Source organism: Plectropomus leopardus, chromosome 3 (genome assembly GCF_026936395.1).
Source record: "Plectropomus leopardus strain MGB_pleo_1.0 chromosome 3, ASM2693639v1, whole genome shotgun sequence".
Classification (NCBI taxonomy): domain Eukaryota; kingdom Metazoa; phylum Chordata; class Actinopteri; order Perciformes; family Serranidae; genus Plectropomus; species Plectropomus leopardus.
Window position 1 is genome coordinate 3,624,647 of NC_142178.1, and position 21,700 is coordinate 3,646,346.

Here is a 21,700-nt window from a genome sequence, read left to right on the forward strand (position 1 = left end):
AAAGTAAATGATAGCTACAAGGAACAAAATATTTTTTATAATATTAATATAATATGTTAATAATTTTTCAACATCAATTGTTGACAGTCTCTCCATGTTTCCCGCTATTTCTGCTGCCCTGAAACGTCACGCAAACATCACAACTCTGCAACTCTGGTATCATTGAAATTCCCCAATTTTCCCCAGTTGGAGGGCTGTTGATGTGCTCGTAACTTGTAAATACATTAAATACGATATGTCTGAGGAGCATGTGAAGGTAGTGTTAACGCATAGAATTTCACCTTGCCGTTTTTGTTGCTGTGTTAAGTTACTGTCACTGCATATAAAACCTGCTAACAACTGGCTTTTTAATATAATGAGAAAGGTTACAGTAGGCATTCACAGAGTCAGATGACTCTGTAGTAGTCATGGGTATTTATCAGCTGTAGCTCTGATCAGCATTGATTGAAACACAACACCCAGGTGAACACGCCAATTTTAGCCCCTTAACCACCAAGATGCAATGACGTACTGCCACTAATTACCGCCCATCTCTGCCCAAACAGCTCTCAAATATAGATCCAAATTAGTCTGCGCCGAATTCGTAAGAGAGACTGAATAAGTAAAAGATATATAAAGAACAGAAACCACCGTAAAGTATTCACACAGCTTGGTCAATGCCGCTTTCTTGTGCTTGAATACCTATTTTCTGGCCTGTCCGTGACGTTGAAAGTGTCACACCAAACCTGCTATAATGACAATGGAAAAGCGGTCTATGGCCTAGTTTCAGTGGGTTTGTTTAAAAATCACATGCTATTTGGTGGAAAAAGAGGTATCGGTAAAACACATCACTTTCCATCGGCCGAATCACCACAACACCATGCTTTCTGCCGTGGTACGGTGGTGCTTTGTGGGATGGATTTGATTGTGGAGCCAGTGTCACTACAGCCTGTCACTCAGGCATCCCGTATCTTAATTATGTGCATCTTTAAGCCTTAATTGTACATCTGTACATTCTCCCCTGTACAATTGTCTTTAAGGTTGAAATTAGTGATAGAGTCCGAAATAAATTTTTGTACCAGGCTGCACATAACTATTTTAATGGGGATTGACTGTTTTGGAGCCAGCCTCAAGTGGCTATTCCAGAAACTGCAGTTTTCGGCGTGTCAGCTTTTTTTTTCCCAGCTCTTGGGGTTGCCACTTGGCGCAGACAGTTCTCTTACCCCAGCGCTGTGGAGATTGGAGGCTGTGTCTTTGTCTCATTGTTTTGTTTTCATTCTTTGAGTGGTTGGAAGTTGTGTGAGAAGTTGAGGTGAGAATATGGCTCGTCCTCTGATTCAAAGCCATTTGACAGGAGGCAGGCTGTCTGGTAAAAGGCATGTTAGTTATGTAACAGCGGAGCCTTGGTGAGTGTGATAATGATTCAGACTGGTCTAACCGGGTGCTTTTCTGTTGCATAACTAGTTGACACCTTTGAGTCCCTTCCATCCACACACACACACACACACACACACACACACACTCATGTATGCACACAAAGACATGCATGCACGTGCATGCACATGCACGCACGCACGCACACACACACACACACACACACACACACACACACACACACTTTATTTAATAAAGTGAAGGAGCACAAACAATGTGCACACGTCCTCCGTCTCCTACAGTTACTCCTTTAAAGTTTCTTGAGCAGCTTTTCCAGACACAGACACACACGTCTACAGGCACGAGTATCACGCTGACTTCACTCTTATAAAATCACTGAGAGTGCTGAAGTCTGATCTAAAGTAAGCAGCAGGTGGCAGAGAAAACAAGTCGACAGCAGTAAAGCAACAGTAGCACCACCTCAAACTCAGCGTTCTGTGTTTTTGTGTTTGTTTATGTGCAGAATATCTGCTTCAAATCTGCCCTTAAGAAGCTCCGCTCTGCCTGATTTGTAAGACAGCATTATACGAGAGCTTTGCAGAACTGCTACTATATCGTGTCTTATTTTATACCCTTCCTACTACCAACAGCTTGTTTAAAGTTCACACTCTGAAGTGTAAAAGATCCCTTGTTTACCTACAAATCACACTCACATTTGTCTTTTGTGTTTGTCCAAATTAAGACCAAGTGTCCTATAAAGGGAAAATCCCATAAATCCCATCAGCCTCGCTGTTTGATGGCATTTTTTGGCTATTACATTATTGTTCAAAAGTGTGAAAGGGCTTTTAACAGGTTTGACATCTTTGAAAGCACGTCTTTGTTTGAGTCCATATAATATTGAATCATTGCAAACTAAATGTCTCGATCAACTCTGCCAGCTCCTTACTCACCTCAGAACTGAGTCAGATCTTATTTTTGGGATGCTCCAAACAGAATGCACCAAACATCCAACAAACAAAACAAACACGGCTTACTCATAGATTGTAACTATATAGTTATTTGGTGCAGTATTTGAGGCCTTTTGATTAGGTGTGTTGCAAATAATTTAGGATTGTTTTCGATGGTACAAAGTGATCAACACATCCAAATAGTTGGAACATTCATGGAAAAAATAAAAGTCTGAAAAAAGGCAATTGTTCAGTGCTTCATATCATGGGATGTTTGCACATCCCATGGAAACAGTTGACCTGAAATCTTCAATCAGATTGATATAAATCAGAGTGAGGAAGAGTGTGCATTTTAACACAGCTGCTGTTCCTTCTGTGTTCAGCTCATTTGAGATCTGGTGACCTCACCATTTGGCTGACATCATTTCCCAGTAAGCAGTGAAATGGGACAGTGCTGTCCTGCAGGAGTCCACTTTAATTAGAGCTGTGTCACTGATGAATAAAGTGGCTTAGATCTTTTCTGTTGTCATCTTGACCCAAAATCCAGGTCAACTCAGCCTGCTCTGTGCTTTAGTAAATGAAAGAGCATGATAGGATGTTACCTGTTGCCCGTATAAAAGCATCCGCGTGCCTTCTTTACTAATCTGCCCTCCCCAGGTTTTTATCCTCTTTGTCACTTTGTCTTTGTATCACTGTAGGCCTATTCGAGGGCTTTTTAAGTAGGCCCTGCACACACAATGTGTTACAGTCAGAAACACCAAATATGCATTACAACAGAATTGAAGTTACTGTGAACTTGAAACTGAGGCTTTTGAAGAGTGGAATTGTAGTTGTTAAATTTTTGCAACAGGAAAATATTTTGTGCTCTCACCCTCTCCACAGTGACTTTTTTTGTTTTGCAGAGGTCTCCCTCTCCTCTATTGTTTGGTTGTTTTTCTTGAATTCTCAGATTTCTCGAGTGAGAAACATCACCTTTGCCTCCTAGCTGAATGCAGGTCAGCTTGACATGTCATGCTGTTTCCCTCTTTCACTTTATCGGCAGCTCACGTCATACTTCACCTTTCAACTTGAAAATGTATAATGTGACATCTCGAATGCAAAAATCCACTCTTTTCTTTTCTATTGCACAGGCCTACATATTAACCCTTTGAAACCTGGATCGACATCAGTTTTCCTGTGTTGCATCAGATGACTTTAAAAGGCATTTAAACCTTTGAAAGCAAATTTATTTCCCCCCCCCCAAAAAGGCAGGCACTTAGCAAGAAATGTCTTGCAAACTGCAAGAATTTAGTAAAAGGTGACAAAAGAATGACCTGAAACATAAAAGAGAAAAAAAAGAAGGAAAAGGTATTAGAAAATTGACCCTCCCAACCCCAGAAAACAGTTATTTAATGATTAATATATGTATTTTAAATTATGTTATAGAAAAAAAGTTTTATTTTTTTTATTTCTGGGGCTTTTTAAATATTTTTTTATTTACTTGTCTCTTTGTATTGAGCAAACTTTACTTTACTTTGTAACTTTAATTTCTTGCCAATGTTTTGGGTTGTTTCTTGTAAAGTTATTCATTGCCTTCTTATGTTCATGAAAAGAATCAGGCCAATTTTCTCTGGTCTCAAATGGTTAACCTTGATCGTTACATAAGAATGACTTTCTGTATGAAAGTTTCTGATCATAATAAGCAGCATCTAGTGTGTTTATGTAAAACGCTGCACACAGCATGAAGAAATCTGTAAAGAGAAGCATAGGGATGATTCTCTCGACCAGCCTGGCCATATATGTGTGTCTCTTTGTATTTTTTTATGCATCTGTCTTTTCCCTTGGCATTGTTTGTTATGTTACTTTCATTTAAACAGCACCAATACCAGCAGGCATTGCATCATTGAACTTGATGAATAGGGGTGTAACGCATGGTCTGCTCTTTTTAGATTTACAGGCAGAATAAGGGGTGAATGTGTAAATGTGTGTTTTTTTTCAACCCTGTGTGTAAAACATATTCTCATTCTGTTATCTGAACAAAGTAGTATGTTGGAATGGAAAACACTACGTCACTTAATGTCAAGATTGTGAGATTTAGCATATTTCTTACCTCTGTCTGTGTCAGTAAAATTGAATTTCAGATGTGAAACAATCATGCTGAGGGTTTCCTCTCCTCCTTCCTGTTTTACAGGCACGTTACAAACAGAGCCTGGACCCCACGGTGGACGAGGTGAAGAAGCTATGCACGTCGCTGAGACGCAACGCAAAAGAGGAGCGAGTCCTCTTCCACTACAACGGCCACGGGGTGCCACGGCCCACCGTCAACGGAGAGATCTGGGTCTTCAATAAGGTACTACACACACACACATCTGAATACTTCTGTCTTTATGAGGACCCTTGTTGACGTCATGCATTCCCGAGCTCCATGATAGTGTCCTCATCTTCTCAGTTAGATCCACCTATCGCTCCTCCACAGCGCCAGCCTTTCACTCTAATATGGTCACCTCTGGCTTCAAAAAGCCAAGATGAGAATGGCCAAAATGCCAAACTCAGGGCTTCAAAATAAGAGACTACAAACCAAAGGGTGATGTCACAATGGCCATGTCCATTATTTTTGAGTCTATAAATCGGATTAAGGTCCCCACTTTGTAGCAAGTACAAGCACAGACTCACTAAATAGCTGTCACATTCACATACAGTTGCTACAGACTTCTAGACCTTTACTGCAACAGGGGTCCAAGGAAAACATATTATCTTTTTACATGTGCATCGCAAATGCAATTATAATGTGATTAGGAAAATAATTGGAGTAAAGCGAGTAAACAGCAGATTCTCATTAGATTAATGCAGTGTTAGACTAATGCAGTAAAGCTCTGAGTCACAGAGAGCATAATCACTGAATTAGTCCAGTTTAATTCACATGAATTACCACCACTGGTGACAGTTCATGAACTGCGGTCACTTTTTACATTTGCCCAGGCCTTTGTCACATATTGAGGTCATATGGAGGAGTGTGTACATGGCTAGTCAAAGACATCATGTCACTGTCATGCATATTATGGTTGTTATTTCTCATAAACATGTTTTATGCTTTTCATGCACTTCTACTGTTTTGACTTCTGTTATTTAATATTTCCTTTATATTTTTATTTCTTTTGTTTGTGTTCCATATCTGGAATGTCTGCAATTTACCTCCAGAGCTATGGTATCCATGTGGTCTATAATTTCAGTGTGGAGTCCATTCTCAAAGAGACATCATAGTAACAAAAATAAGGAGAATTTTACGACAATTTCTATATTCTCTCCACTGGCTATACCACCTTCCCCCTTTTGGATTGGTTACTTGTATTTCTTAATGCATATATTCGTATTTATGTTATATTCTTTACAACCCTAATCGTCATCCAACAAGCAATGATCTACTCGCTTTTAGCTATTCAAACACACATGCATCATGGCTACCATGCATTTCCTGCATTCCCTTGGAGCTTGAGTTGTCTTCATAGCATAAGTGTGAACATAAGCAATTAAACGAGGAAGATCAAATCAGGACGTAGGGTTTCATAGGTATACCACACACTTCCCGCAGATTGATGTGTTTCCTTATTTGGGAGCCACTTTGCCTCCACATTTTTGCAAACTGAAAATCTGTTGTTAAAGACAAAGCCCTATGCATTTTGGGGAAATCCAAAGTAATCCCAAATGACTGATTTTAACTTTTTTCTGGTGGGAATGAAGGATGTCAGCCTTGCTTCTTTCTGCCATTTTCACTAGGCGGGTTTCCATTACAGATTTGTGCAAAACTTAAGTGATATCTTCAGAATGTCATAAAACATAATTGCGAGATGACTGAGTTTCCACTGAGTGATGTTCTGCGACTTCTTCTCTCGTGATAACATTCAAAGAAGTAGCGCTGGGTGATAAAATGATAGCGGTATCAATCACGAAATAACTTTTCCTCGATTGAAATATGAGACGTCGTCGATAGAATGTCGATAGAACGCATACCAGCCATGTTTTGACAGACAACACGAACAGCCAATGATAATATGAATAGTGCTCAAAGAAAATGCAGCGAACAACTTGTGGATTAAACAGCTGATGGTCCAACAGCAGCGCAGTGAGACACACAGAGCGGAGCTTCACAGCACCAAAGTGTCTGAAACAGAGACATTTGCAGAGATGATAAGTGCCTTCTTTAGGCATCTACAGACTACTTTGTGTTAGTTTCAGGTTTAATCAGACTTTGGATGAATCATTTAGAAACACCAGGACTCATCACTCCATGTCTCATCCAGCCGCTCGCACTGAGCTCTCATTATTATTACCAGAGGCAGATGTAATGTTTTGGGGGCCTGGGGCCACAAGCACATTACCTTATTTTCACCCTTTTCTCTAACTGGGAATGTTGGCAGGCTGTTGGCAGCTATAAGAGAAGTAGGCCAAGTCAAAAGTTTTTAATTCTTGAGTAAAATAATTAATAGCACAGATGATTCACAGCAGTTCAAGTCAGAGTCCTGTATTGAGCAGAAGACAAAAGTTTGTTTAAGATACTTAATTTAATTTTTATATAATGCTGGAAAGTTAAATACATAATAAATAATATATTTATTAATACACCATGGGCAAATGAAACTGTGCCATTGAAGTATGAGGGCAATAAACAAACCACAAAAAAGGAAAAAGCAAAATAATTATTCATTAATTGTAATCAAAGTAAAATGTTAAATTTATTGTGATATTGATTTAAAGTATGAGGTTCAGACCTTTACTGGGAGGAAATTTTAATAACTGGACTGCAAGTTGGTGATGCCTGTTCTACAGTATATTTGTCATGTTCAATGTCTAACAGAAAATAAATATTTAAGCCAAAATTAACTTTATGATATCTTAATATCTCACTTAAGATTAAAAGGGAACCTTTAAGCTTGTCAGAAATAGTGATTTGATGTACAGTATATCGTGATATATATTGATATCGACTGACATGAAAAACATTATCGTGATAAGACTTTTTTTTCCATATCGCCCAGCCCTATCCTTGGCATGGTGATGGATGTTCAAAACATTAGCAGCTTTATTTCTATTGCATCCACCACACTAGCCGTCATGATTTCCAATCCAAGGCTACGTAGGCGTGTTATGGAGTGATAATGGAAAGGCGAGCCCCTTATATGTTGGAGTGACCACCAATGAGGGATTTCTGGGAGCTGATAGTCCATGATTTCACAGAGGAATTGTGGATTCAGAACTTCCGGATGATCAGCTCAACTTTTGAAGAGTTATGTGATGCAATAACACCTCTTATAGCTCCTGCTGCATCATGAGGGAGCCAGTTCCTACTGACAAGCACATAACCATAGCACCATGTGACCTAGAAAAGCCAGAAAAGTGTTTCCATTGCAGTTTTGGGAAACATGGCTTTTTTTCAATAGCATGAAATACCACCTCATGCCAGTGTAAAACTTTTTTGCGATAAACATGAGTTTTTTTTTTCCCGAAACTGACGTGTTTCCATTAGGCATAGTTTATATTCGCAATTTCAGCTTGAGGGTTTATAGAAAACAGCCTAATGCTGCTACGTGTGTGTAGCACGAGCTGGTGAGTCTGACAGGCAGTTGGAGAGGAAAGGAAATGGGCATGTACTTATAATGATTCACTGACTGGTGGCATTTTTTTTTTCTAGTGAAAAGCAAATGTACATGGTATGATAATCATAAATTTACATACCACATTATGCTGTGAAACCAATATACTGCTGCAACGCTACCTGACGCACCAAGTTAAACCAAGTCAAGCCAAGCCAGCACATATGTATGGAAAAGGGCTACTTGGCATCTTGACCTGTGGTCAGAAAAATGTATAAAAACTTAACTAACGCACAAGCCTTCCCATAGCCCACCTGCATGCTGTGATCCTAGGGTTGAGCTCTGGGGTCTAGAGGTTTGCGAATTCTCCATAAAATGTCGAGTTGTTGATCGTCTTATCCTAGAAGTAAGCACCCACTCACGATGATGCAGCGCTGCTGTCTGGGCTTAGGTGTTGCCTTCACGTCCCCAGCACACCCTCGGGCCTTATGTCCTCTCCTCTGCTCTTCTCCTCCCTTTTTCCTCCACATTTTACCCGTTATTCTTATTCCTTTTCCTATAAAACGAAGCTGCTGTCTCACTGACTACTCAGGAAGAGATCAGTGGGGATTTGTTGTTACAGCATTGGCGGGGAAGTTCTGTAGAGCAAAATTTTCCATTGACTATAGGGTATAACACCTTTATAGCAGCACGGTTATTAGATTTATTACTTATTACCTCTTTCCCATCATCCTCGTGTTTCTGTCTCTCACCCTCCTTCATTATCATTTTCTCTTTCCAACAGTTTCTCTCCCCCTCCGCTCTGCTCACACTCTTCATCAAACAGATGACGAGTTAATAATTAATCACATATCTATAAAAGTGAGTTTTCAGCAATAACACCATGCCCCGTCTCTCTCGTTCCTCAATCTCCTCTCCCGTCTCTCCTCTCTCTCTCTTTCAGAACTACACCCAGTACATCCCGCTGTCCATCTATGACCTGCAGACGTGGATGGGGAGCCCGTCCATCTTTGTGTACGACTGCTCCAACGCGGGAATCATCGTCAAGTCGTTTAAACAGTTCGCCCTGCAGAGAGAGCAGGAGCTGGAGGTGGGCAGCTGCAAACACACTCATGGTTTACAGCATGTCACAACACAGCAGCCATGAATTAGTAGTGAGGTTGTAATTGGTGAAAAAGCACGTCCCAAGATTAGGTGAGTCAGGCAAACACACTCGGCGTGCAGGCAAACAGGCTGAAATAAACCGCTGGTATTTATGAGTTATTAATAAGTAGGAGAATTTTTTCGCTTGCGCACATACACATACGCACACACACACACACACACACACACACACACACACACACACACACACACGTCACACAAACACACACACGTAAACTCACAATGTATTCATAAAGGAGACCTAAGTGTTGAGTCATGATTCTTTGCTTGAAGCTTCTCTCTGAAAATTTCAGGATGTCGTCAGTGTTGTGATCCAGCCAATCAAATGGGCAGCTGCCTCTAAATCATTGAGTTTTGGTCACACACACACACACACACACACACACACACACACACAAACACATACAGATACCCAGCACTACTGGCCCCAGTCCCTTCACCGCTTCATCTTTTTATTACGTTTTCGCTCTCTTTCTCTCTCCCGGCTATAGAATGTTATGTGAATCCCTAATGAGATGGCGCTGTCATTCATCTCAATTATTCATGGAGAAGTTTCAGCCAGACTGTAGATTAGCTGGGAAACGAGCGAAGGGAGGCAGAGAGAGAGAGGGAGTACAGGATGAGCTGAGCAGAGAGACGGGAGGCAGAGCAAGAGTAAAGAAGAGCTTCTGTGAACGTTAAAGTAAAGGTGAAGGCAGCAGCTCAAACTGCTGAGTTGCCGCAATGTTTGACAGAGCCTGTCTCTCCACCCTCTGCCGCTGCTGCTCTTTTCTGTTTAAAGTGGTAAAGGTTTCAGTCCTGGTTGATTTGGTGACACATTAAGTGTCCGAGGGTAATAGCAGATGCAGTTTAACACTGCAGGTCACAGAGCTCTGGGGCAGAAAAATAAACTCTTGTTGTTTTAATATGGAAATCAGGCAGTAATTGGGATTTTTCCATCATTCTGTGAGCGACAGTGACTTATTTTATGTTGCACACGGCACGATTCTGCAGACAGCAGGACACAGTAAAAGTTGGAGGTGTGCAGTCTGTCACCTGCAGGTCTTCATCTGATAGGTCATAGTGGCTGCTGCTGACTGTTCCATTACCCCCTGCAGTGTTTCAAACTGACCCACTGTCCAACAATGCTGAAAATGACCACAGTAGTAGTGGTAGAGCTGATCTCACTGACAGAAAGATTACATTTCCTGTGACTACTTTTTTGGGGCAGCTGTGGCTTAAAGGTAGAGCGGGTCGTCCTCGTAATCAGAATTCCTGGCTCCTCCAGTCAACATGTCAAAGCATCCTTGGGCAAGATACTGAACCCCAAATTGCAGCCAGTGCTGCATCATCACAGAGTGAGTGCGTGTAAATGGTTACTAAGTAGCATGTGGCACCTTGTATTGTAGCCTCAGCCACTGGTGTGTGAACATGTGTGTGTGTGAATGGGTGAATGTGATGGTGGTCAAAAGACTAGATAAGCACTATACAAGTGCAATGCATTTACCATTTTACCATTAACTCATGTTTTATCAGTTAAAAGCTTTCAGTGTGAAGCTGCAGAATTGGGAAATGTTTCACCTGCATGAGCAGTAACTTCAAATTTAAAAATTGAGCCACTTTTTAACATTTACTTCATTTATTCATGTAAAGGATGTAGTGTGACATAAAACGTGTTCTTAGAGGTCTCCGTGTCTCTTTGGTAGGTTGTTGAGCTACCTGTGGCCTGTTGTTGAGCTACCTGTGGCCTGTTGTTGAGCTACCTGTGGCCTGTTGCTGAGCTACCTGTGGCTTGTTCTTGAGCTACCTGTGGCCTTTTTTTGAGCTACCTGTGGCTTGTTCTTGAGCTACCTGTGGCCTGTTCTTGAGCTACCTGTGGCCTGTTCTTGAGCTGCCTGTGGCCTGTTGCTGAGCTGCCTGTGGCCTGTTGTTGAGCTACCCATGGGAACCTTCCTCAGGATTGCAAATATAAACTGAGATAAAAAACTATCAGGGCGAGGGGCACACCTCATGTTGTGTTTGGCCAAAAAAGTAATGGCTTTTGGCGGTGATGCACAGCTTCCAGGCACTGTACAGTAAGGCATGTTTGTTGCTGAGAACACTACAGTGTTGTTAGATTTATCATGTTTTTTTTCTTTAGTGTTCCAGTTGAACAGTGAAGTACATTCTTTTCGATACCTTTAGTTTTTGTAAATAAAACCATGTTGGAGACACACACCTCCACATGCTGGGCAGGTTAAGGAAGTGTTTGGGGGCTGAGTGTCAGGAGCTTAGGCACAAAGCATCTTTATACATGTAGAAGGCTGTGCAAGAAGGAAACTCAACTTCTCTGTCAGTACAGCATGCACTGAGGCATTTATTGCTTCAATTGACTTCATATACCATCAACAATGATTGAATATCTGATAAAACATGGTGATTTTCTCTCTCTACAGTATTTTATCTGCAAGTATTGTTGCTGACACATAGTTCATAAAACCGCAAATATGTAAATGAGGCAATTTTGTGGGCCATAGGCTTAGTCACCTTTGTGTTCAGTAATTTGTGGACACATGATGACTTAAAAGACATTTATTGAAATGAAAATGTTTGACATTAAGTTTGCAGAGGTCATTGCACGGTTGCACTGTACACCATATTGTGCACAGGACATTAGAGTTTTTCTGTAGCAGGGTGTACTCTGTACTCCGAAGGTATTAGCTGCATCGTTGCACAAAAAGTATTTACTTATGGTGAGACCTCCAGGGTTTTACTGTGTTGGGAAATAAACAGAGGAAGTCCCCCAGTTAAATTCAGACCTGGGAAGTTGCATAACGTCCATAAGTAATTTCACTTTTCCACCTGAGTGCTTGCCCTCCTCACACAGAAAGGAGGGGGGCGGGGGTAGTAATGGAAGATAAAGACAGAAACAATGACTTCCAGAGACTTTTTAATCATGCAGGAGATGATCCAAGCGGGGAGTCCCCCACCTTGCCCACGTGCTCCTGCACCCACACCCCTCTCTCACGACACACACACACACGCGCACACACACACACAGACACACACTGTCAGCCATTTTTAAAAAGACACACACGACGCACATGGCACGGCAGGCCTGATCTCACTGGGGACTATTATTTGGAGATGCAGTGATGCACATGAAGACAAGCACGAAGGAGACGGCTGAAGGGATGATACGAAAGGAGGAGGAGGAGGTGTTTTATCACTCCTCCATAGCACCAACTTCCTCCTGCAGTCCTTTCAGCTGTCAGTGTGTGTGTGTGTGTGTGTGTGTGTGTGTGTGTGTGTGTGTGTGTGCGCGCGCGCACGCACGCATGCGTGTGCGCGTACATGCGTGTACGTGGGTGTCTGCTCTGAGTGCTCTATTATAAGGCCACCTGCTTCCTTTTAAATATCTCATCACTTCCTGTGTGCACTCAGCCGACATGCTCACTGCATTAGCTGCAGGGCGGAAAGGTGTGTGTGTGTGTGTGTGTGTGTGTGTGTGTGTGTGTGTGTGTGTGTGTGTGTGTGTGTGTGTGTGTGTGTGTGTGTGTGTGTGTGTGTGTGTGTGTGTGTGTGTGTGTGTGTGTGTGTGTGTATATATCCCGCAGCACTCACAGCCAGGACACATTGGACTGTGAGAGCCTGTGTGTGTGTGTGTGTGTTTGTGTGTGTAAGTGTTGTGGTTTGATGTTTGTGTTGCCGGCATTTCCAGGATGCTCACATTAAGCCTCCACTGGCTCCTTCTATCATTTTAATGAATAATTAATGCACGGCTGTAAAATTTATTGCTCGACTAGAGTTGTGTGTTGCTATCCGTGCGCGTTTGTGTGTAACTGCGCTCCCCTGCTGTGATGGTGTTTTTACATTTGAAAGATGCCCCCCAAACATAGAATTAGGGTCATAAATTAGTGTTATTTTTTTTTTTTTAAAGGAATTTGCAGCATTTAAATTGTTCCCTGATATCCCCAGTGTAAGAAAGCTGTCATGGTGATTTTCATGGTAATTTGTGAGATTACAGTATGCTAATTTGATAATTACAGTGGATGCTCGGCATCAATCAGCTTCTGCTGGCAATGTTGTTGTATTTACCATTTGGATTACTGCGGCGCGCCGTCACACGTCTTTCTCCCAAATTTCTTTCAGGAAGACAATGTCGTCCGCAGGTTGACACAATGAGAGGCTTTATAGAATAGCATGGCGCTTTGTTTGTGATGTCTGCCTCTGCGCGCGAGTCAACATTTTCCTCATTAGAGAGAGAGAGGAGAAAAATTATGTTACAAGAAGACTGGCACAGATCCATCTGCACGGCAACAATCGGGCTCCCACACACGCCTGCAAGAATTTCAAAGAGAAATGAAATATGCATGTTGTTGGAAAAAAGAGAGACACATGCACAGTTACACACATTATCACCCCCAATTAATTAAGACTATTCTTCTGTATTTTTAATATCATGATTTATTCATGTGTGTGCAGAGCTTCTTATAGAGCGCTTCTGTAAATACATAATGTCTCACACTGAGATCTGAGCTTCAGCTGCTGCCGCCTTTTTTCCACCACTTATTATAGAGTCAGCTAATGAGTTATTGGACTAGCAGAGAGCAGAGAGGCTGTGCAGTATATACAGGAGGCATTACATAAACCTACAGAGCTTCATCACAAGACAGTTCTGCAGTTTGATTAGCCTAACTGGAAACTGGATTGAACATCTGAATCAGGTCATGGCAGTTTTACGAATAAAATACTGACGCTCTCTTTACTTTTTTGTTGCTTTTTTTAAACTAAATTCTCAAGGTCTACGGAATGGAAATAGCAATTTTTCCTGTTTAGGCTCTTGTTTTGTTTTGCGGGCAGCCTGCTGGATCATTTGTTGTATTTGTCTTTTTGTTTCATCTCATAATTGACTCAGCTCGCCCTCAGGGTGCAGAAAGACAAGGATGTCCCCTCAGTGCTTGCCTCGGGTAGTGTGGGTTTACCACAACTTGCATCAGATGCTGAGATACAGCATACAGCAAGCTGGGAGGCCCAACAAGTAGTTTTCTTTCCGGAGCTGTGGTGTATTACTGCTGTTTGTGGTTGTGTTGGTGGGTCTACTGCAGTGATACACGATCAATGGCCTGCAGGTCAAATCTGGCCCCCCTGATAGGGCACCCCAACCATTTTCTAAATCACAATAAAAATAAAGTGATTCATGCTGGGAATTGTTTTTATACTTTCAGTATATGTAAAGGGACAGAGTGCGTAAACAGCATCAAAATAGAGCCTGTTTATCAAAGAAAGTGCCAGTGGAGGATCCCCCACACCCCCTGACAGAGGTACTAGCTAAACCCCTAATGTTCTAATATCTTAGAAACATCCTAAAATCCTAGAAAGATGCTACACTCCTACAAAAGTCCTAAAATCCAAGGAATGTCCTAAAAACCTAGAAATGTCCTAAAAACCTAGAAATGTCCTAAAGTCCTTGAAACGTCCGTAAATCCTAGAAATATCCCACCACCTGTAGCTCAGGGACTACAGCCAGAAAATAGGTACTAGAACCTGGTACAATGTATCTCTCCTTGTTTTATATAAGGTTAATGTTTATTGTGTACTGTCCCTGTCTAGATAAAATTAAAAATGTCCTAACAATTCAGAAAAGTCCTAAAATCGAGAAATGTCCTAGAATTTCAGAAACATCCTCAAATTGTAAAAATCCTAAAAGCATCCAAAATCAGAGAAATGTTCTTAAATCCTTGTAATGTTCTAAAGTCCTAGACATGTCCTAAAATCTGAAAAACACCCTAAAATCCTAAAAAAAAGTGCTAAAATAAAATCCTAGAAACATCCTAAAATCCTTGTTGAAACGTGTATAGGGCTGCTCCAGCTCCCCCTGTCATTTTGACAAAGTGACCCCCAAGCAGAGCAAGCTGAGTATCCTTGGTCTACTGTATGTTCTCACGCTCTATGTCTGCATATATTATTGCTCGTGTTCTTTTGACACTATAGATTGATTGCCAGAGCTTTTAGTGCACACTCACTGTGAGACAGATTTCTCACACTCTCTCCTTCTGCTCAGCCGTCGTGCCTGTAGCCCCCAAAAGTGTTAGCAAACACAGAAAGAGTTTTAGCACTTGAGGCACCATTTTCCGCCACAGTAAACAGATGTTCAGGGTATCTACAGCTCTCCAACAGATCTCACAGTAGCAGTTTACCAACGTGCTTATGTATAGTGAGCAGGCCTAAGTGTGCAGTATATGATCACAGCTTATTTATGCATCCCACACAAGTGTTTCAGAGCAAACTGAACTTGGCTCATTGCATCTGCTAGAGGGAGTGTCACTGGTAGGACAGAGAAATGAAAAAAAGTGTTCTATAGGAACCAGTTGTAGATTTTACAATTCTAAAAATATGCCATGAATTGTAATAGGGAGTTCTTGAAAAACAGAAAAAAATAGAAATAAAAAACATTCTTATACTTCCCAAATTTGTTGGACATATGTATAGTCCAGTTCCATGATGGACAGAGCAATGACAAAATCAAAGAAGAAAGTCATTTTCCTAGCAGGATTTCTTCATTTACAAGAAACACTGCGAAATATGTTTTATACTTCCTGTGAATATAATCCAATTAATCATGTTTCAATAATTATTGTGTATATACCTTCTAATAAATGATTAGAGAAAAGTAAAATCTAACATTGATTTTAAAAATTACTGCAAAACATTTGGTCAAATCATGAGTGAACAAATAAATGTATTCTTCGTTTTATTTTTCATTTAATCTCTCGAGCTTCATTAATCAAATATTGGTCAAATTGTGTGCAGCACTGAAATCGTGTATAAAGTATTGCTATCAACTCTTTCCAGTCATACCTAATTTATACAATTCCAAGGCTGTTTAGGGACCCAAGTGTGCAGACATATTGGTAACATATTGGCGACCACATTTTTTGTTTTTTAAGCTAACATTCTTGCAAATAGCTACCCTGCACTAGCCCAGTCTTTGGAAATGTCCGATTCAACCTCTTTGACCAGGTGTCACGGTGGCGTCATGGTTAGCACTGTTGCCCCACAGCAAGAGGGTCCGTGGGCGGGGGCCCTTCTGTGCGGAGCCCTTCTGCATGGGTTCTCTTCGGGGTCTCCAGCTTCCAAAGACATGTGAGCGTGTAAGGTTGTCTGTCTATATGTGTGCGATAGTCTGGCGACCTATCCGGGGCCCCCCCGCGACCCTTACGAGGACAAGTGGTTACAGAAAATAACTGACTGACTGACCTCTTTGACTTTGAAACATTGTCTTTATATGTCAGACTTCAGTCCTTTAAACGTATTTTTAAAGTATTCTAGTGTAAGGTAGGCATTAATCCCTTATGATGCAGCATAGAAAAAGTTACTTAACACCGACAATTAAACATTGTAATGAGCCATAAATTATAATGCATCATTATATACCTCACTTTACTCAACACATAAAATGATAAATCATGATGTTTCATAGTATGTTATAGCACACTATGAGTCCTTACTACAGTTGATTGTTGATATGTATATAGGTGAGTGCAGGTATTTATAATGCATTATAAGCCCCATTAGTCAACCTCTAGTTTAAAACTAGTCATGAGCATCCATTAGTCCCTTGATACTTATAATTCATTAAGTCACATCTACAATGTTTTATGACTGTTGATATAATTCCTTAGTAAACATTATTTGTGATTATATTATAGTGTATTCGTAAAGCATTATGAATGCATTATAATTCACTATAAATGCCTTCATAATGCTTTAGAAACGTGGTCTTCGCAGAAAGTGTTACCAGAAATATTTAAATACACCATTTTGCGAAATGGCATCACCGCTTTTTCCCATGCCTGAATTTAATGTGACTCCGGAATGTTATTTAGCCACCTCTCCAACAACATAGCATAATGTGGTTAATGCCAGTAGATGCCGTAGGTCCTCTAGTTTAACATGTTACTTGTTTCTTCATTGTAGCTTTAATACTGAGCCTGCTACAGCAGGTTTTGTTAGCCAGGATTAGTCTGCTCACTCCTCACCTTCAGCTCCACCTGTCCTACCTGCTGGATCCTCCTTTCAGTTCCTGGAGGCTTTTCTTTTTTTTTTTAGTTTTTAGTTTTGCAGTGCAGAGCAGTGTGGCACTGATCAGTTAGGTAGATGTAGGTTGTAGCAGCTGTTACACAAGTCAGCGAGAACTGCCATCTTTGAATCTCTCACCGTGCGATGTGGGATGTTGGACCATCGATTTAGAGCCACGACCAAAGGTATCACCACATTTCTTTCAAAACAGGATCATTTGTACCCTTTGACCCACCGTGATAGCGAGCCTGCCATTTCTGCCATTAGATGCCCCTAAATCCTACACACTGGACCTTTAGACAAATACCAAGGAATTTTAATTAAAAAGTGGGTGAAACTTTAGAAGAGACATCCTGCTGTCTTCCTTTAATTTCATCACTGCGGAAGTCACAAGTTGCAATAAACATTAAAAAAAAAATGGCTTCAGAGACAAGCGAGTATCATAATGCAGTGTAATTGTTTTTCTGAATAATAGAGACTCGTGTTTGCAGAAAAGAGCAGACAATAACAGTAATAATAATACAATAATCTCCCTCCCTAATTTCTCACTAAAAACAGGCAGAGCTGCAAAATGAAAGCAGCCACCCACAGCAGTCAGTGATGTTAAAGGGAAGTCTTGGATTGGCTCCATTAAGACCCACAGCTCATTAAAGTCTACTCAGCGGAAGACAGAAACCATATTGAACTCCCAGAAAACAAATCAACAGTGAAACAGCACAATGAGCACATGAATAGTCAAGAGCTCCAAATATAATTAGTTTCACATCACATGTTAGCCTCCTCCATTTGTCAGGTTTGTGTATAAAGACTGAGCCGTCCCAGAGTGTGGAAATAACACGCTAAATCTGTTTTTAGAATAGTCGGGAGAATTGTTCACCACTGACGACCGCCTGTAAAGGGGCAAGCAAGAGGAAAATGTCCTCACTGGGATCAATAAACCATCACATTATCATTAAGTTCTCAAAATGTCTTCGGCAGTGCGTCACATGTAATGTTTTGTGTGGAAGTTTACGTAGTAAACCTTTAAAAAGCTCTGATTTGTTTCTTCTGCAATCAGATTTTCTTCCTGTTTTGCACCAGAGAGCAAACACCCCCTCCCCCTAAAAAACAACTTTTATTGCTCGTCCCATGCTGTTCATAACAGAAGCAGAAAGTTGAACTCAGTTAGTTTCACTTTTTTCAGTGAGGCTTATTTTTGTGTATTTCTTCAGTTTTCAGTGTGGTCCACACAATACAGCAGCTTATAAAGATTCAAAACATCTCTGTGATGGACAAGGTTCAGCCCATTATAAATGCAGCCGCTTTAAATGGGAAAAATGGATGAATATGTGATCTCAGTGAAGGCTGTTTCAGAAAGCTGACAAGAAATCAAGTGAAAAGTAGATTTGCTTTTTGTAGAAAAGTTTTCTCAGAGCGATGACATGATTGCCAAGAAACACAAACTGCTTGCAACAATAATGACAACAGTTGGAGCAGGCTGGTGTAGGCGGTAACAGGGTGCTAATGCCTTCACCTGTTGCCATGACTGGACGTGCACAAACTCACACTGGGACTTCACATTACTTTTCTTACTTGTTTTTACTTCAAGAGGTTTCCTTCTTTGTATTTTGGCCTCCTTTCTGCAGCAGCTTCTCTTTGTCTTTTTTTATCTGGTCTTCAGCTCAAGTTCATCGTCTGCTCTGCTTGTGTTGTCCTCCCACCTTGCTTCTGTCACAGTGTCTGAACTCCTAGTATTTTTAGAAATGTAGCTTTCTCTATGCATTTGAGCCTTTTGTTCTCACACAAACTGTTTTTGGTCACTGAAAATGGATTTTTTTGAAAAATCCAGCCAGAGTGTAGATATTCAGAAACTCAGTTTTCTGTGTTTCTGTGTAGACAATAAAAATAGGGTTTTCTGGGTTGTCTCCCTTGTTTTTGACGGAGTGTGTGTCGTTATCGTCTGCCTGCAGCACACTGCATGCCTGAGCAGCGTGTGAAGGCAATCCGCCGTGCAGAGTGTTTCACGCTCAGTGTTCAGACAGCGTTGTTGCTGTGACGCTTCTGCAGGGCTCCCTGCTGCTATGAGTTCTATATTTCCACATTTATGAGCACATATTCCACTGATTTATGAAGTCGTGCAGCTCTTGCATTGTCAACAGCACGGTCCTGCAGACGCTACATATTAAAATGCCATGTTTCAACAATTGAAGGGATTGTGTCAACAGAGACTTTGTCAGAGGACTCTTATTTTGAAACGGAAGCAGGGAAGTGAGAATGCAATTTATATTTCCTCATCTCTGTGGATAATAAAGACATCTAAACTGTAATAAAAGGTGTTAGAGAGTCAGTGTAGTTATACATCGTAGGTGACAGCCTGCGTTTGCATTCTGGTGTGGACAGAGATTTTTCTTTGAATACTGTCTGTGTGGATGGGATTTCTTTTGTAACCACAGGAGGAAAATATGCATCTCTAAAAATACCCATGTACGTGTAGACTAAGCCTTAACTCCCTCTAGCACTGCCACAATGCCAGGACGTTGGCTTTTTTTTGACAATGCTAATTTCTGGCAACAAGTACAAACCAGGGAACCCATAAAACAGTCAGAACAAACGGAAACACTTCCACATTTTCTAAACAGCAGCAAATGGGTGTCAACAAATGGGGCTGTCACAATGAGATGCTCTCCATGTCTGTGTCTGCTGTGTCCTCTGACAGACATATACTGACAGATACCGGCCACAAACTAGTTTCATCTCTTTAAAGTCAAGTCGTCTGTCACCCTGCTCCTTGTCTCTGTCTGTCCCTCTGTCAGACATTTCCCCTGACAGCAGGTCAGACTCTGCACATTCACACTCAGAGAACTTGAGTTAGAACTTAAAAGTGTGTCCTGATATTTTGATTTTTTTTTAGGCAGACATATTTCAATAGAATTTTTGATAGAACAGGGATATATTTTGAAATTATAGCTTTCTTGGTATGAGACTACATATTGTCTTATATTTTGGACATCTAATATCTGAAGTGTTGCCTCTTCCTGGTTTTAAAGGCTTAATTTCCTTAATTGATGCAATTTTCTGAACTTACCAGACTGTTCTAGCTGTTCTGTTGTTTACCTTTACCCATGTAGTCATTGTATTCACATTACTGATGATTATTTCTAAAAAAAAAAAAAAAGTCATTTTGCAAATATTAGGCCGAGGTATGGGTATTCAATAGCTTTAAGGTATCGACCAAAGTAACCCAATGCCAAGTAGTATGGAAACTTCACCAGATGTAGACTGTGGCAAAAGCCTGCCATTTGCTGACCATATTTAATTTCATTCTCCCTTGATTCAGCTATCTACATATAATGTTTTTAATATCCCCTTGACTATGAGAACCAACAACAACCTCTGAGCTCACAACTAACACCCAGAAGATGGCAATTTTGACAAAAGTTTTCTATTGTGCAATAAGCATCCTTGCTTTGTTCTTTTGTTGAACTGCGGTAAAGATCTACAACAAATAAACAGTTTTGGGCACATCCAGAAAAGCTGTCTCACAGGATGCTGATGCCCAATGTTGATCTGTTTTCTGATACGGCCTATCTGAGCTGAGTTGCCACATCTTTTGAAACATCTCTAGTCAAACAATGCATGAACATAATATTTTTCATGCCAAGAGTTTGATCTTGAGCCTTCCTGACTAACGTCAAATCAGCAAACTTTCTGTTGCTGCCAGTTCGGCAGCAAAAGTAACATTAGTGGAGGAATGCTAACAGTTAGCCCAGTCACTATGTGTGTGTGTTGTCAGGTGGACTCCCACCAATTGTCCTTGGTGCAGAGCTCACACTCCCTCAGCAGCAGCTACAACCTATACAGTCTTTTTGTGTGGTCAAGTCAAGCACGGTGTATCTAACCGAGTTGACAGTTCAGCGTGCTGAGATGTAATCAACATGTTCGAAAGTGTGGCTATGACATCGGCATTGTATGTACAACTTGGCTTACTGTTTGTAAATTGTATATTGCATGTTTACTTGTGTGCAGATGCATACACATGTTCGCATTATGTTTAACATATATTAATATGCATGTATGTCAAGGCTTTTTTTGTAAATTCAGTGCGATATACATATATTTATAATTAACTGATTAGCTGAGAAAGAGTAGGAAATAATGTTTACATTTCCTCCTATTTCTTTTCAAACATGGAAGATGCAATTTCTTGTGGCTTGTTTGAATCTATTCATTGATTATAGATTATCATCCCATTGCCACTTTTGTCAAATTTTTATCTTTTCTGTTTTTTGATTTACTTTTCAAAGCATATATATGTTTCTTTATCTATCTCTCTATCTCTCTGTCTCTTTCTCTATCTATCTATCTATCTATACAACAGGCAACTCCATTCACATTATGAATATCAAATGAAGCATTCCTTTAATGACTGTCACTCTTAGGTTACTTGTGTCATCATTTTTTATACAATACCCTGACTTAGTAACTATTCTGTGAAAGCATCAATAGTTAATCCTACAATATTGTCCAAATGTTGATATTGAGATATTTGGCCAAAAATATCATATTTGATTTTCTCCGTATTGCCCAGCCTAGTTTGTAGATGTGGCTCAGGTGTTTGTTGCAGCCCAATAATTGTAAACAAACACTGTC

At 40.6% G+C, this 21,700-nt stretch overlaps 1 protein-coding gene across 4 annotated transcripts in view; it reads left to right on the top strand.

The window, feature by feature from the left end:
• rptor (regulatory associated protein of MTOR, complex 1) overlaps positions 1-21,700 on the top strand; it is a 256,587-nt gene that overhangs the window by 81,499 nt on the left and 153,388 nt on the right. For all 4 annotated transcript variants that reach the window (XM_042484972.2, XM_088075352.1, XM_088075351.1 and 1 more), the window contains exons 5-6: positions 4,471-4,629; positions 8,811-8,957. In XM_042484972.2, the coding sequence (XP_042340906.1) occupies positions 4,471-4,629; positions 8,811-8,957 (306 nt within the window). The remainder of the gene's footprint in view (positions 1-4,470; positions 4,630-8,810; positions 8,958-21,700) is intronic.